At 35.6% G+C, this 18235-nt stretch overlaps 1 protein-coding gene across 7 annotated transcripts in view; it reads right to left on the bottom strand.

Moving 5' to 3' along the window:
• The window catches only part of SCLT1 (sodium channel and clathrin linker 1), a 134379-nt gene that overhangs the window by 59154 nt on the left and 56990 nt on the right, over positions 1-18235 (bottom strand). For all 7 annotated transcript variants that reach the window (XM_081811875.1, XM_081811873.1, XM_081811872.1 and 4 more), the window contains one exon: positions 1942-2032. In XM_081811875.1, the coding sequence (XP_081668001.1) occupies positions 1942-2032 (91 nt within the window). The remainder of the gene's footprint in view (positions 1-1941; positions 2033-18235) is intronic.

Here is an 18235-nt window from a genome sequence, read left to right as displayed (position 1 = left end):
GTACCATGCTGTCTTGGTGATCACAGCTTTGTAATATAGCTTGAAATTGGGCAACGTGACGCCCCCAGCTTTGTTTTTCTTTTTCAACATTTCCTTGGCGATTCGGGGTCTTTTCTGAGTCCATACAAATTTTAGGATTGTTTGTTCCAGCACTTTGAAAAATTAAACTCTGTTTTTTGGATAGGAAAATTTCTGTTGATCTGTCTTCAAGTTCATTGCTTATTTCTTCTGCTTTTTTCAATCTATTCTTGAGCCCATCTAATTAAATTTTTATTTTGGTTGCTGTACTTTTAAACTCCAGAATTTCTATTTTTAAAATTATTTTCTATTTCTCAGTTAAAATTCTCTATCTGCTCCATCACTGAAGCTTTATTTTACTCTAACTTAAATACACATTTTCTTTAATTCCTTTAACATATTTATAACCGCTTATTTGAAGCCTTTGCCTGCTAAATCCAAGAGCTAGGTCTGCTGAGAGTGAATTTCTATGGACTGCTTTGCTTCCCCTACCCCAGCCCCATCAGTCACGCTTTCCTGTCTAGAGAGTTTTGGTTGAAAACTGGATAATATAGATAATGCATTGCAGTTACTTTGGATTCTGTTTTGTTCTTGAGGATTATTAGTTTTTCTGTTCAAGGAGGCAATTATCTTGCCTCGATTCAAGCTCTGGAATGTTTCCCCTATAGTATGCAGCAGCTGCCATATGTAATCAGTTCTTGTTTCTTTCCATGGTTGCTTTTTTACCTAGGCTTCCTGGAAATTCTCTTGTGCCTACATACTTAAAGGATTGGTGAAGTTTGGGCAGGGGTAGGGATCATCCTCTTCATGATTTTGTTGGTCTTGGAGATTCCTGCTCTGCCTGCTTTGGGCTCTGTCCTCTGATACAAACATTAAGGCTTCAGCTTTCTGTTGCTTGAACAGCACACATTTCAGGAATGCAATCAATTATAAGAAGTGGTAAACTCAGATATATAGTTCCATATAGCTCTATCTTTCAAGAGTAGTTTTCTTTCAGGTCTCTGCCTACTTTTTCACTCAACTCCCTCTCCTACCCCCATATGCATACTTTGGCTGTCAGCCATGGATCTGGTCAGAGTTTATACTCAGAATTTAGGTTTCTCTCTCTGTTTTTTGTTGTTGTTGTGCTTTTGTTGCCAATATTTCTTCTTTAAATTTTCAACTGCTTTTCCTACCTTAAACTTTGATCTTGGCTATTTAAGTCCATATAAAGCTGTTGTTTTCTGAAGCCACAGCTATGGCGGCTGGCAAGAACTCTCAGGTCAGAAATTCAAAAACTTACAATTCGTACCTCTTTCAGTGTCTTTCTGTTTTTGGGTGTGTCCCAATGTTTTAAAGAATGTATCCAAGTTTTATAACTGTTATCTATGGGAAGTTTTACATAAGCCTTTCACGAATCACCATTATTAGAAATCTATAATCAACTTTCACTTATTAGGAAATAAAGCTTAGAAAAGTTACACAGCTAGTAAATACCACAGCTAGAATTTTTAATAATTATATCCACCTAAATCTAAAGCCTGACCTTTCCTTGACACCTTCCTGAAATGTCACTATTACACATAAAAACCAGGGTCTCTTATGCCAATAAGTATTTCCATAAATAACACAAAATGTAGTATTACATGCTTCTTTTTATCTATGTATTACCAATTAATCAAACTTCATCTTGTCTTAATATGTCTTTCAGTAATGATGTATCTAGGAATGATTACAATGTTTTACTGACTCAGGATAAAGTGAATGGAAGTAATTTCCAAAATTATAATTTAGCTTCCTAATTTCATATTTTATATTTAGAGAGCAATAAAATGATTTTTAATTTCTTTTCCAGCAACCCTCAACACCTAATCCAAAAAATATTAATAAAATTCACAGAAACTAAACTATAGGCTTCCAGTTGTCTTAGAAATAGGAAAATACCTTCTTTTGCATTTGTCCTTGAAGATTTTCAGCCATGTTATTTAACTCTTCCACTTTTGCTGCTGCAACTCCCATATCTAACTTGGCTTGCCTAAAATAGAAAGTAAGTTAATAAACACTTTTCATAGGCCATAAAGAATTAAAAAAGCTAGAAAAGAAATCTAAATTTGGTAAAATCACTAGTAACTCTTATGCACCTAAAAATGGATCTAAGGGGTAGATACTGAAAGATTCCTTTATTACTGATAAAATGCATGTGGAAGAGTAAAGAGGAAAAGTATAGGTGAAGGGCAGGGGTATAAAGTGGGAGTTATTAATACTTTATTTGGATAAATTATATTTCATACTCAAATGATTCATATTTCATGAAAAAGCACTTTATCATCTTAGTAAATTACCTAACAAGAATGGCAGTGCTAAGTAGAATATCGTTACGTTAATAACTTCCTGAATTTATAGAGTTAAAGAAATATCACTGATTGGTTTTTCTATGAAAATGAACCAAAGCTTCAATATTTGATCACTCCTTAAATACCAGGAGTATGTATTATATAACCACTTAATATAATGAATTCAAACATTTGTCTCAAGATAGTATAATAGTTAATTTTTTTAGAAATTGTAGTTGCAAAGGAAAAAATAACAAGTTTTTTGAATGTTCCATTAGTATCAAATAAGTTTCAATATCTTCTTGACTCCCCACAGAAAAAGATTTTAGAATAATAAGACTTTCTGAAACAGAAAAAAAGATTTTTAATATCCTACCAATTAAGCATTAAGTATGAAACAAAACACTTGGATTATGTAGAAAACATAAACATATTTAGGAACAAAGCTACTTTAGTGTAGGAACTGCCCATATTTATTTCTTAATTATATTTTATGTAGGTATTATAAATCAACCATTTCAGTGCTATTGGGCTTAAAAAATTATTTGATGAGAAATTCACAGTATATGTTAACTGGTTTACTTTTGGCTAACAATATTTATATATTACATTACTGATTAGCATAAGACAATAGGAAATAAAAATCTAACAGTAGCTAAAATGTATCAGATAATTATTAGGTAACAGAAACTGTCATAAATGCTTTGCAATCATCTCACTTACTACAATTAACTTTCTCTGTGAATTAAGTATTATTAAGACTATTCCACCAAACTAAAGTTGAGAGTGAGGTTGACAGAGATTTACCAACTTGCCCGAGGATTCACAAATTAAGTAATGAAACTGGTATTTAAACAGAGTTCTCTATGATACACTGTCTACAAAAAAAATGGTTCCAATAATATAAAATTAAGCACTTTAGGAAAATGCTTTGTTTTGAATAAATCTAATTTATAAAAATCTAAATTTATCAGACATAAAATAGACTTTTTTCTACTTGCAAAATGGTTCACCAACAACAAAGCTAAAACCAAAAACCACCTTATACCAATGTATTTTAAAGATTTTATTTATTTATTTGAGACAGAGAGAATGAGAAACAGAGCATGAGAGGGAAGAGGGTCAGAGGGAGAAGCAGACTCCCTGCCGAGCAGGGAGCCCGATGCGGGACTCGATCCCGGGACTCCAGGATCATGACCTGAGCTGAAGGCAATCGCTTAACCAACTGAGCCACCCAGGCGCCCTATACCAATGTATTTTAAATCTCCCTCAAGGTTAGAGATAATTTCAGGACTGCAATTATCATATGAATCAATAAATGAACCTACCATTTATAACATCCTGTATATTTTAAAAGGAAAAAATTAAGTAGTGAGATACTTAAGTAAGGCCATGGCATGATTAAGAAAAAAAAAAGATCAGTTAGAGAAACAATCAGAATACGATGCAATATGGAAAACCCCAGAGTCAGGAACCTAGTTCTGTCACTAACTAGGAATGTGGCCTAAGGCAATTCACCTGACCACAAGCGTCTCAGCTATCTTATGTCCAACAACAGGGAGGTGGATTAGATAATCTGCAAAGACCAAGACCCTACAATAGATGATCTCCTGATTTCTAATTTTCCTAATGATTCTACTTCTAAATTGTCTTTCAATTGTGTATTCCATTTCCAATTCATGGCCCAACCTTTGGTCCCATCATTACTTCCAGTACTAGTCCAATAGTTTCCAAACTGAAGTCCTCACTGTGGGTCTCTTCCTTAATTCAATTTCTATAATGCATCTTATCTGCAAATTAAGGTTAGCTACTGTTAAAAATCCTTGTTTAATAACATTTTCTGGATTCCCTACTTCTTTGGGCACACAATCAACACTCCTCTGCATGGCATATAAGGCTAATCATCATTTGGCCCCAAGGAGTCTCATCTCTTGCCAATTCCCTTCATGTTAATTTATGTTTCAAGTATAACAGAGCACTAACTAACTGTTTCTTAAAACAGATCCTTGTCTATTTTTTCACATTTGACTGAACTAAACTCCCTCTTTTTCTGATATATTCCTCAAAAATCTTCAAGACTTAGCTCAAAAGACTCCTCATCTCCAGTCTTCCTTAACTTCTCCTAGGCAAAAGACCTTTATAATGCCAGTCTGCATAATACATAATACTTTGTACATTAACACATACTTCCTTGTGGAATTGTAGAGTTTATAAAAAAATGGAATATAAGATCATTAAAGGCAAGAATCACATTTTATTAATTTTAAATCCTCAGGAGATAGCACAGTACCTGGCATATGGAAGACATGTAAATATATCATAAATCAATGAAAAAGCATAAAAGGAAAGGAGATAAAGAGTAACAGTTACAACTTATATCTTGATATTTTACTTTAGATCCTGCATATCAAATTTGATATTCATGTGTGTGTGTGTATATATACATATATATATATATATAAAAGACAGTAGGAAATAAAAATCTAACACTAGCTAAAATGTATCAGATAATTATTAGGTAACAGAAACTGTATATATATATATACACACACACACACACACACATGCACATGATATATACAAATATACAAAACTATATATAAATATATAAACTATATATTAAAAAATATATACAAAATACATATATGTTTATTCCTACCTTGTTTCACAAGATAGAAATGAACTAAATACTTCCTTCTACTTCTGGCATGAAATACTAAAAAATATTCTAGAATAAAAGTTGTAAGGTCTGTCTTCTGGACCTTACTCCACCACCACAAAAGCCATGTGAACTGGGCCAATCACTTAACCTTTCTGAGTCTCAGAACTGTAGCTGTAAAATAGAGATTAAGAACAATTTTCCTGCATAGCTCACAAAATTAACATAAAGTTCAAATAAGTTAATGCATATTAAAGCACTTTTATAAACTTTATTGTAGTTTATACAAATGCAAACTATTATCATAATTTCGCCCTTTTTAAGAATTTAAATTGTCAAGAACTGTGTGGTAGAGCTAGATTACAGCTGAGAAAGCTTTGGGATGCTTGAATTTTTAGCCTTAACTCTTGGCCAAAAAATGGAAAGTAGTATTTATGATGTGCTGCTTCAAGTCTGAATCCCACCTGGTAACCCCCAAACAGGATTTGTCTACTGATGGTTTTCACCTTGGACTGGTTAGACAACAGGGATGGACTATGTGAGCAGAGGGGCAAAAAAAGACACATCTTGGTAACTGAATCTGGAGACAAAGCATGTCTTTGTCTAGAGACCCTAAGGGTGCTTGTGGCTGAATGTCACCTGTACCCCCTATGCTTGTTTATGCCTTTTTTTAAACTGCCTTAAATTAAAAATAAATAAATAAAATAAAAGCCTTATGTGAGTATGCTCTGCAGAAACCTGTCGTTCCTTTCAAATATTCAAACTTGTGAAACCTTTAAAGAAATCAACAAAAATAATATTAATTTTATTTTCTGAAGGAAGTTTAATAACTATATGTTTATACTATTTTACATGCAAATGTCTTAAGATATATGTCTCTTTATGGACATAATTTTATAAAAGACAAAAATAGTTTTCTTTTTAGAAAAACACATTTGATAAAAAAGAAATAAGAATAACTAAATATTAACAATTTTAATGTTATAACTACTCATATATTTATTTTTTGCTCCAAAGGAATAGTTTTTAAATGCACAGTATTTCATTTTCTGGTATGCTTCCTTGTCAAACAATTTAAAACTTCTGGGATTTGATTAGCAGAGAGGAACACAGCTGTGGAGTAAGAGGAGTCTAGGCTCGTCTCGTCCCACAAACACAACTAGATAACTATCAAATCATCCTAAATACCCCAGAAATTGACATGAAGACAGAAGAAACTCTACAACTAAAGGGAGAGAAGAGGCCACACTGAAAAAGTTAGGAAGTGCAGAGACAAGGTTTAGGGGAGAAATGGATCATGGGTGCTGCAGAGGGGAAGGGGTGGTGGTCAAGGAGAAGGACAAGAGAGGGGGAGTACACAGGGGAACACACAAGGATAACATTTCCCCATTGGCTTAGAAAATGAAAAGGGTTGAATTCTGAGTTCTTGGAACCAGGGCTTAAAGCATTGGAATTTTATTTATTTATTTATCTTTTTAAAGATTTTATTTATTCGACAGAGAGAGACACAGCAAGAGAGGGAACACAAGCAGGGGGAGTGGGGGAGGGAGAAGCAGGCTTCCCACGGAGCAGGGAGCCTGACGTGGGGCTTGATCCCAGGACCCTGGGATCATGACCTGAGCCGAAGGCAGATGCTTAAGGACTGAGCTACCCAGGCACCCCAAAGCACTAGAATTTTAAAGGTCGGTGGGCTTGACTGGGATAGAGTCTAGAGGGCACTGTGCTGCCCCTAGAGAGAAGGCAGGTAAACAACTGGGAGCAGACAGCACAGAAACAGTGATCTGCAGAATGTATGGGGAGATTATTTGCTGTCCTCAGAGTGCATCCCTGAGAGGCAGCATTCACCGAGACACCTCTCTGAAAACACAGGAGCTGGCTGGTGCCATTTCCCTCCCCCACCCCTCAACATAAATACAAAGCCACCTGTGGGAAGCAGCACAGTGTGAATATTGGCTGCCTAAGGTGCTTATACCAAACCCCAACCCCCTGAGCTCTGGTGGGACTGCCCTTCTTAGTCAAACTTGTCTTCGTCTCAGCATGGTGGGCCCCTACTCCAGAAGACTAGCACAGACCCCTGCCCACACCATGTTTCCAGACCAGAGGGTCCTGCAAAACGAGAACAGATTTAGATTTAGGGCCTCAGTTCTGGTGGAGGTGGTATCAGGTCTCATTTCACAGGCAGACCAGAGCACACCTCCTTAAAACTCACTACATTCAGTCACGGACCAAATACTGCCCACAGGAGGCTAGGAGAGCCTCTGCAGAAGACTGGCCTGAAGGACAGAGCAGCCAAAACACAATAGCAGAGCATACTCAGTACACAGTGGAGACACTCCCTGAAGTGCCAAACCCTGGGTACTACATGATTTCTTCTTCATAAGCCCAGTACTTTCAGAAGCAGGAGACGTAACTGGCTTTTCTAACACACAGAAGAAGGCAGAGATTAGACAAAATACTAAGATGGAGGAATTTATCCCAAATGAAAGAAAAGGATAAGACCATGGCCAGATATCTAAGCAAAACAGATATAAGTAACATGTCTGATGAAGAATTTAAAGCAACAATCATAAGGATACTTAGCAGGCTTGAGAAAAATAGAATACATCAGTGAGACACTTACCACAGAGATAAAAGAGTTAAAAAAGAATCCATCAGAGATGAAGAATACAATAAACGAGATTGGAAACAAGTGTGATGCTATGAACATCAGGTTGGAAGAGACAGAGAAAGGAATTGGTGATCTAGAAGACAAAGTAATGGAAAATAATGAAGCTGAATAAAAGATAGGAAGAATTCTGCAAAACGAGAACAGATTGTATGTATGTAATAACATTCGTATTCTAAGAGTCCAAGAAGAGAGAGAAAAGGTGGCAGAAAATTTATTTCAAGAAATAATAGCAGAAAACTTCCCTAACTGAGGGAAGGAAACAGACATCCAGATACAGGAGGCAGAGAGAACTCTCATCAAAATCAACAAAAGCAGGCCAACACTAAGACATACTGTATTTAAATTTGCAAAATACAGTGATAAAGGAAAAAAAATCTTAAAAGCAAAAAGACAAAAGAAGTCCTTAGCTTATAAGAGAAAACCCACAAGGCTAGCTGGAGATTGTACAACAGAAACTTGGCAAACCAGAAGCGAATGGCATGATAAAGTCAAAGGGCTGAATGGGAAAAATCTGCAGCCAAGAATACCCTATCCAGCAAGGATATCAATCAGAATAGAAGGAGAGATAGAGTTTCCCAGACAAATAAAAACCAAAGGAATTCATGACCACTAAATCAGCCCTACAAGAAATATCAAAGAGGATTCTTGGAGTGCAAAGGAGAGACCAAAAGTGACAAAGACAAGAAAGGTTCAGAGTAAATCACCAGAAAAGTGACAAAACAAGTGATAAAATGGCAATAAATACATATCAATAATCGCTTTGAATGTAAATGGACTAAATGCTCCAATCAAAAGACAGAGGGTATCAAATGGATTAAAAAAACCCAAACAAACAGCACTCATCTACATGTTGCCTACAAGAGACTCATCTTAGACATAAAGATACTTGCAGATTGAAAGTGGGGGGGGGGGTGCCTGGGTGGCTCAGTCATTAAGTATCTGCCTTGGGCTCAGGTCATGATCCCATGGTCCTGGGATCGAGCCCCACATCGGGCTCCCTGCTCAGCAGGAAGCCTGCTTCTCCCTCTCCCACTTCCCCCTGCTTGTGTTCCCTCTCTTGCTGTGTCTCTCTCTGTCAGATAGATGAATAGTCTTTGAAAAGAAAAAAAAAAAAGAGAAAGAAAGTGAGGAGGTGGAAAACCAATTATCATGCAAATGGATGTCAAAAGAAAGCCAGAATAGCAATACTTATATTGGATAAACTAGCCTTTAAAACAAACATAAAGGAACTAATTGACAGTAACACAATAACAGTAGGGGACTTTAATACCCCACTTACATTAATGGACAGATCATCTAAACAGGAAAACAATGGCTTTCAATGATACACTGGACCAGATGGACTTAACAGATATATTCAGAACATTCCATCCTAAAACAGAAGAGTACACATTCTTTTCAAGTGCACATGGAACAATCTCCAGGATAGGATCACATATTTGGTCACAAAACAGGCCCAACAAATACTTGATTGAAATATTTGAAAATTGGGCGCCTGGATGGTTCAGTTGGTTAAGCGACTGCCTTCGGCTCAGGTCATGATTCTGGAGTCCCGGGACTGAGTCCCACATTGGGCTCCCTGCTCAGCGGGGGGTCTGCTTCTCCCTCTGACCCTCTTCCCTCTCGTGCTCTCTGTCTCTCATTCTCTCTCTCAAATAAATAAATAAAATCTAAAAAAAAAAAAGAAAAGAAATATTTGAAAATTATTTGAAGACTGAAATAATACCATGCAACTTTTCTGACAATAACACTATGAAACGAGAAGTCAAACACAAGAAAATAATCTGGAAAGACCACATACATGAAGGTTAAACAACATGCTACTCAACAAAGAATGGGTCAACCAGAAAAGCAAAGGAGAAATACAAAAATCTATGGAAACAAATGAAAATGGAAACAGAATGGTCCAAAACTTTGGGATGAAGAAAATGTAGTCCTAAGAGGGAAGTATGTAGCACTACAGGCCTACCTCAAGAAGCAAGAAAAATCTCAAATAAACAACTTAACCTTACACCTAAAGGAGCTAGAAAAAGAACAACAAATGAAGCCTAAAGTCAGCAGAAGGAAGTAATTAAGATTAAAGCAGAAATACGTGATATAGAAACTGAAAAAACAATAGAACACATCAATAAACCCAGGAGCTGGTTCTTTGAAAAAAATGAATTGATAAACTTCTAGCCAGACTACCAAAAGAAAAGAGAACCCAAATAAATAAAATCACAAACAATAGAGGAGAATTAACTATCAACACCACAGAAATCCAAACAATTATAAGAGAGTATTATAAAAAGTATATGCCAACAAATTGGACAATGGACAAATTCCTAGAAACATACAAACTACCAAAACTGAAACAGAAAGAAAGAGAAAACTTGAACAGACTGATAACCAGGATAGAAATTCAATCAGTAATCAAAAACTCCCAACAAACAAAAGCCCAGGACCAGATGGCTTCACAGGGGAATTCTACCAAACATTTAAAGAAGAATTAATACCTATTCTTCTGAAATTGTTCCAAAAAATAGAAAAGGAAGGAAATCTTCCAAATTCATTCTATGAGGCCAGCATTACACTAGTACCAAACCCAGATAAAGACTCCACTGAAAAAAAGAACTACAGGCCAATATCCCTGATGAACATGGATGTAAGAATTCTCAATAAAATACTAGCAAACTGAATCTGACAATACATTTAAAAAATCATTCACCATGATCAACTGGGATTTACTCCTGTGTGGCAAGAATGGTTCAATATTTGTAATATCAATCAATGTGATAAATCACATCAACAAGAGAAAGGATAAGAGTCACATGATTCTTTCAATAGATTTAGAAAAAACATTTTACAAAGGACAACATCCATTCATGATAAAAACTCTCAACGAAATAGGTTTAGAGGGAACATACCTCAACATAAAGGCCATCAATGAAAAACCCAAAGCTATTATCATCCTCAATGGGGAAAAACCTCTACTGTTAGGAACAAGACAGGGATGTCCACTCTCACCACTGTTATTTAACATAGTACTGGAAGTCCTAGCCACAGCAATCAGACAATACAAAGAAATGAACAGCATCTAAATTGGCAAGGAAGAAGTCAAACTTTCACTATTCGCAGACAACATGATATTCTATGTAAAAAATGTGGAAGACTCCACCAAAAAATTGCTAGAACTGATACACGAATTCAGAAAAGTTGCAAGATACAAAATGAACATACAGAAATCTGTTGCATTTCTGTATGCCAATAATGGAGAAACAGAAAGAGAAATTAAGGAGTCATTCTCATTCACAATTCCACCAAAAACAATAAGATGCCTAGGAATAAACCTAATCAAAGAGGTGAAAGACCTGTATTCTGAAAACTATAAAACACTGGTTGATGAAAGAAAGTGAAAAGAACACAAAGAAAATGAAAAATATTCCATGCTCTTGGACTGGAAGAATAAATATTGTTAAAATGTCTATATTACCTGAAGCAATCTACACATTTGATACAATCCCTATCAAAATACCACCAGCATTTTTCACAGAGCTAGAACAATCCTAAAATTTGTATAGAACCACAAAAGACCCTGAATAGGCAAAGAAACCTCAGAAAAGTAAAGCAAAGCTGGAGGCATCACAATTCCGGACTTCAAGTTACATTACAAAGCTGTAGTAATCCAAACAGTATGGTACTGACATAAAAATAGACACAGAGATCACTAGAACAGAAAACTCAGAAATGAACCCACAGGTATATGGTCAATTAATCTTCAACAAAGCAGGAAAGAATGGAAAAAAGACAAATGGTGTTGGGAAAACTGGACAGCAACATGCAAAAGAATGAAATTGGACAACTTTCTTACACCATACACAAAAATAAATAAAATTTCTAGGATTTGTCATTAGTGTAATTTTTGTTACTTGTAATAGTAAGAGATTTGAATTAAACCTGTAAAAGAAAAAATCTTCGCTCTGTTAATTGAAGTATAACCAAGTATAAAAGATACAATACAGGGGCGCCTGGGTGGCTCAGTTGGTTAAGCGACTGCCTTCGGCTCAGGTCATGATCCTGGAGTCCCGGGATCGAGTCCCGCATCGGGCTCCCTGCTGTCAGCAGGGAGTCTGCTTCTCCCTCTGACCCTCCCCCCTCTCATGTACTTGCTCTCTCTCATTCTCTCTCTCTCAAATAAATAAATAAAATCTTTAAAAAAAAAAAAAAGATACAATACAGTACTATACTTAAATTATAGCATTAACTTGGACAGAAATTAAAATGTCTTAATTATCAATACGTATTTTTTGAGATTTAACATCAAATACAGTGAGTCTATTTTAAGATAAATTTTTATACATTTCTTTTGTAGTCTCGTATCAATGGAGTTCTAGAAATGTTTATATTTCTTTCATACAATGAAAAATGGTAAGGTTCTGAAAGAAATAAAACCCAGGTTTTACTGATTTGATATGTATACTAAATTTTTTTAATTTTTTTTGTTTCAAGTTTTTGTTTAAATTCAGTTAACATATGGTGTAATATTACTTTCAGTAGTAGAATTTAGTGATTTATCACTTACATATCACATCCAGTGGTCATCACAAGTGCCCACCTTAATACCCGTCACCCATTTAGCCCACCTCCCTGCCCCCTCCTCTCTAGCAATCCTCAGTGTGTTCTCTATAATTAAGAGTTTTATGATTTGCCCTTTTTTTTTCCTCCCCTATGTTCATTGTTTTGTTTCTTAAACTCCACATGAGTGAAATCATATAGTATTTGTCTTTGACTTGTTTCTCTTATCATAATACATTCTAGCTCCATTCACGTCATTGCAAATGACAAGATTTTCATTCTTTTTCATGGCTGAATAATACTCCAGTGTGTGTGTGAGAGTGTGTGTGTGTGTGTGTACCACAACTTCTTTATCCATCCATCAGTTGATGGACATTTGGGCTCTTTCCATAATTAGGCTACTGTTGAATATTCTAAATTTTTTTTTTATTTTAAAGATTTTATTTATTTATTTGAGAAAGAGAGCGAGCACAGAGGGAGAGTGAGAGTGAGAAGCAGACTCCCCACTGAGCAGAGAGCCCGATGCAGGGCTCAATCCCAGGACACTGAGATCATGACCTGAGCCGAAGGCAGATGCTTTATTGACTGAGCCACCTAGGCACCCCAAATATTCTAAATTTTTAAATGTAAAAGAAAAATGCACACATTAGGTACTTTAATAAGTACTTCTGTAATTATCCGGTATAAATAAACCAATCATCTGTGCTTAAAAACTTTAGAAAGTCCCCAAACATAATTTTAGACAAAGTTCTGAATTTTTAAGATCACTTCTTACCATAATTGATACTGTACTAATAATTCAAAATTTTAAAAGAGTTTCTACAGTCTAAAAACGGTTCATTTGTGTAATTTTTTATACAATTTAGTTCAAAATTATACAAAATTTAGTTCAAAATGCTGAATTCTATGTTAGAATATAATTTTCTATCATACAAGTAGTTCTGTATACTTTCTATGTATGAAAGTGAGCTTTTTGCAACCATATTTACATAGTCTCTATCTGAGTCTTATTTCAGAATGTTGGGGGGTGGGAGGGTAGTACCTGGCATCTCTTTTTCAGAATCACTATAGTTGATTCTGATATACAGCCACTGTCTTAGATTTTACAGAAAAACTACACAATCAACATGTTTATCTTTGCAAAAATACTGTAAACAATGATTACAAATATAGCTTTAGAGTCTTACAACTTTAAATATCACTGATAATCTGGAGAATATATTAATTTTCTGTTATTATATAGGCTTATGCAATGGACATGTTCAAAAATTTTTACCACACACCTGTCATGTATCAGACACAAAAGATGTTATGCAAGGTGGTACAAAGCACACGAAGATAGGTGAGATACAGTAATCTTTAGAAGGGCCATAAAGCACACTTCTTCAAGCACCACCAAAGATTAAAAGAAAGTATTATGATTCAGAGTAGGTAGTTATTTGCATTTAGATCAGAGAATATTGAAGCAGGAGGTATTTAAAATGAGAATTGGCCAAGAAATGGTGAATCACACAAGCACAAAGAGAAAGTTTCAGAAAGGAATAAAATAAGTACAAGCATGAAGGTAGGAAAGTGTAGGACTTGCTTAGAGAAGATGGGAAATAAGACTGGAAAGGTGATGGGAGGTTACAATGTGGCTCAATTAACAAATTAAGTGATCTGTATTAATTTAAATGTAATGGGGGAGTTGCTCAAATAATGGGATCAGAGCTGTACTTTTGGAATTTAAATCTGGCATTTGTACATCAAAAACTAATGATGTACTATATACTGGCTAACTGAATATAATAAAAACAAATAAAAAAATAAATCTGGGATTTGTGAAAAAGGATGGACTAGAATGATGGTTCTGCCTCTTTCTTTAACCAACAGATCATAATAAATGAGCCAGAGGCAGAAAAGATCTAGTTTAAGTGATGGCGACAATAAGTAAGCAGTTCCACTGGGTAAGATGGCATAGATTTTACCAAGGCAAAATCTAAGAGATTCCACCCATTCATTCTTTGAACAAATATTTACTGAGTGCTTATAATATGCCAGCAATTTCAAAAAAGGGAAAGGAGAAAATATAGTAATCTGAAGAAACATCAGGTGACACCTATATACTGGAGGTCTTGGAAGATTTACGTGGGATAAGAGTGAAAGCAGAGAAACCAGATAGAAGACTAATACAAGCAAGAGACAGTGGTGGCTTGGGATAGAGGTGAGGGTGGTAATGATTGGATTTGTGATAATCTGGATATAGAGCCAACAAAATTTGAATGGGGGGGAAGCAAAAGAGAAGTATCAAGCAAAATTCCTAGGTTTGATGATGGTATTAATTACAAGATGGGGAAGATTTGCACTCCTCACTGCAATCATAGCAGTTCCACTTTTTTCAATTTTATATATTGGGGTTCTATGTATTAGATTTTTTAAAGGGTTCTGCTGCTAAAAAAAAAAGTTTGAAAACCCTTGCTCTAGCAATTCAAGTATTGAGCTCCACAAAGTGATCATGACCAGAGGCACATATTTGGGAAACAATATTATTGAGATTAAAGTTTAAGTTGGGTAGGATAAATGTGATCATGTAAGGAGGGGGGAAAGTGCATAATATAGCTAGAAATTTAAGAAATGTCTACTTTCAGTAGGTAGACTAAGGAAGTAGAAAAAGCTAAAGAAGAAAAGAAATGGCCACAAAGGTCAGAGGGGAAATGAGGGCACGAACACAAAAGACAGTAGAGAAATGTTCGAGAAGGACAGAAAAATCATCAACCACAGAGAATGGAAGATTTTGTTTTCAGGCAAAAAAGGTAAAATGGTACCAGTAAACTTGAGGAAAAGAACAGAGAGGTGGGACTAAATCCAAGTTGAAAGGAATTCCAAAGAGTGACTACAGCAGATACAGATTCTTCTTCCAAGCAATTTCAAAAAAGGGAAAGGAGAAAATATAGTAATCTGAAGAAACATCAGGTGACATCTATATACTGGAGGTCTTGGAAGCACCCCACAGAAGAGAGACTAAATACAATTGCAATGAAAATCCACTGAGTGTTAAAAAAGGTGAGTGATGTGATTTGTTTTATGCTTTGAGGAGACTACTTGGGCTGGTGTGTAAAAAAAATTAATGATGAACACAATGATTATGTAACTTAAACTTTTTTGCACTAAACATAATAAAATTGTATCAAAAATCACATTCCCATCACATCAGCTCTTATGCTCTTCAATAAAACCATTTAGTTCTAAATCACATTTTAAAGATTTCTTGGATTTTGTCATATTTAAATAGAACACTAAACATAAAAAATACTTAAATATGTCTATCATGCATTTAAACCTAGAGATGATTAGTAATAAAAACAGATTTAAAAGTAAATATAGTTTAAAGCCTGGATCCATAATGGGAAACACTGAAAAAATCTCTTAATTTAGTCTGCAAAGCTACTATTAGTTATATTAAAAATGTTTTTTTTTCAGGTGTACTTTAGAAATCAAACTACTAAGTAGACATACATTACTCCACAACTGAAGACTTTAACATATAATTTTCTAAATAATTACAGTTCAAGAAAAACAGTTGTGCCCCCAAAAGACCAAGGGTAAAGTACACTAATAAAAAACCCACATAAATTTAGTTTTGCCCCTCCAATGAGATACGATTACTTAATTAACTGACTTAATGACTCAAAAAATATTTTTTGAGCACTTGCCATGTGTCTAGCACTGTGTTAGGGGATGGCAAGATAAAAATGGCTAAATTAGGAGCTTATAAACTAGCAAAAAGAGATCAATTTGTAAAGAATTATGTACATTAAAGTGTTAAAAATGCTGTGGACAGATGTATGTGCAGTCTATGGCTGAAGCAAAAGGTAGGCATGCTTGGTTCCTACCCAAGGAAGAAGAAACCATAAAGATTTTGAAAAAGATTTCTAGAAAATGTGACACTGGAGCTGAAACTTGAAAGTTGAGAGGACATTTATCAGCAAAGGGCATCTCAGGCACCCTGAACAATGTGAGCAAAAGTAGGGAGTTATGAAATAGCATGGCTTGTTCGGGAAACTGAAAATAGTTCAGGAAATTGAGGTGAGGACTGACAAAATATGAGTTAAGTTGCCAGGAGTCAAGTCACAGAAGGCTTTAATGTTATTTTGAGTAATTTGAATTAAATCCTATAGGCATTTAGTAGCCATCAAAGAAGAAAGACATGATCAGATTTTTTTTTTAAAGATTTTTTTTTTCTTTTTTATTTATTTATTTGAGAGAATGAGATAGAGCATGAGAGGGGGGAGGGTCAGAGGGAGAAGCAGACTCCCCGCTGAGCAGAGAGCCTGATGCGGGACTCGATCCCGGGACTCCAGGATCATGACCTGAGCCGAAGGCAGTCGCTTAACCAACTGAGCCACCCAGGCGTCCCCATGATCAGATTTTATTTTAGAAAGATAATTTGATGACTATGAAAAAAGAAGATGGGGAGGGAGAATTAATTTTGAGGTTACTGGAGCACTGATGGACTGAGCAAAATAGTAACAATATAGTGATACAAAAGTGGAGGATCTGAGAGACATTTAGAGGGTAGAGCTGGGACAGCAAAAGATTTCGGATGCCTCCCGGTTTTCTGAAGCAGGAACTGGATGGTGTCATTAACAAATATAAAAAGATTCAGGAGATATGGTAAGAAGCTCAGTTTAGTACCTCTGACCTATGTGACTGGAAATAACAAAAAGAACCTCAAGCTAGAAAAACTGAATGGGATCTCATCTTTAGAAATTGTTGAATCCACAAAAGATGTGTGAAATGAGTCCAATTACAACAATTTTGAGGCTATATCACACAGAAACTTATTAAGGACTGTTTCTACACTCTGAGCACACATGTATATGTTTAAGTTTTCAATAAATATAAAATAAGGTGATTGACAAGTTATAGATTCTTTATATGAAGATAATATCTGTATCTGTTAATGAGATCATTCCTTAGTGGCTAAAATTTTTTTTAATAAATATTCTGATGATGCCAATCTGATGAAAGGTTAATATGGATCCCTATGCAAGTGCTTTAGTCAATCTTTATAGTTAGGTCCTTTTACAAGTTATTCCTGAGGGGTGTCTGAGTGGCTCAGTTGGTTAAATGGTTGGCTCTTGATTTCAGCTCAGGTCATGATCTCAGGGTCCTGTGATAGAGCCCTGCATCGGGCTCCACACTCATTGGGAAGTCTGCTTCTCTCTTTCTCCTGCTCTGCTCCTTCTGCTCCTACCCCCGCCCCCGATCACGCTCTCTCTCAAATAAATAAATAATCTTTAAAACAAAAACCAAAATGAAATAAAAATAAGTTATTCCTGAGATACACAAATGACAATCCTTTCCTTCAAAGACATTACAAGGCAGGGGCACCTGAGTGGTTCAGTTGGTTGAGCCTCCAACTCTTGATTTTTGGCTCAGGTCATGATCTCAGGATTGTGAGTTAGAGCCCCATAGTGGGCTCTGCCCTCAGTGCAGAGTCTTCTTAAGATTCCTTTCACCTCCCTCTTGCTCCTACCTCTGCTCCTCCCCCAGCTCGTGCTCACTCGCTCTCTCTCTAAAATAAAAAAAAATTTATAAGGCAGATGTACAATCTGAGCACTTGAAAAATAATCGTTTCTACAAGTCAGCTAAATATACATTATAAACAAATATATATGACAAAAAAGCACTGAAAGAAAAATAGCATAAAATCTCATCTGAGTATATCCACAAGAAAAGAGTAAAAATCTGGTGTAATGAATTGAGAGAAGTCTTCTTGGAGAAGGCAGATTTTAACCAGATTTTGAAAGTTATAAGTTTTCTGAGAAACAGAATAATGATCAAAGGCAAAAGGAAGAAACCAAAAGTTTTTCCATGAAGAACAGTAAAATGACTATTTTGAGCAGTTTGTACATAACTGGAAGGTTGAGGGGGGCAGGTGAATGATGGTTCTTAGAAACCAGGCTGAACACTCTGGAAAACAGTATGGAGGTTCCTCAAAAAGTTGAAAATAGAGCTACCGTATGATCCAGCAATTGCATT

The sequence above is a fragment of the Leptonychotes weddellii genome, chromosome 2 (genome assembly GCF_054177405.1).
Source record: "Leptonychotes weddellii isolate Sample4059 chromosome 2, ASM5417740v2, whole genome shotgun sequence".
NCBI lineage: Eukaryota > Metazoa > Chordata > Mammalia > Carnivora > Phocidae > Leptonychotes > Leptonychotes weddellii.
The sequence above is the reverse complement of the archived record's forward strand: the minus strand, read 5'-3'. Positions and strand labels throughout refer to the sequence as shown.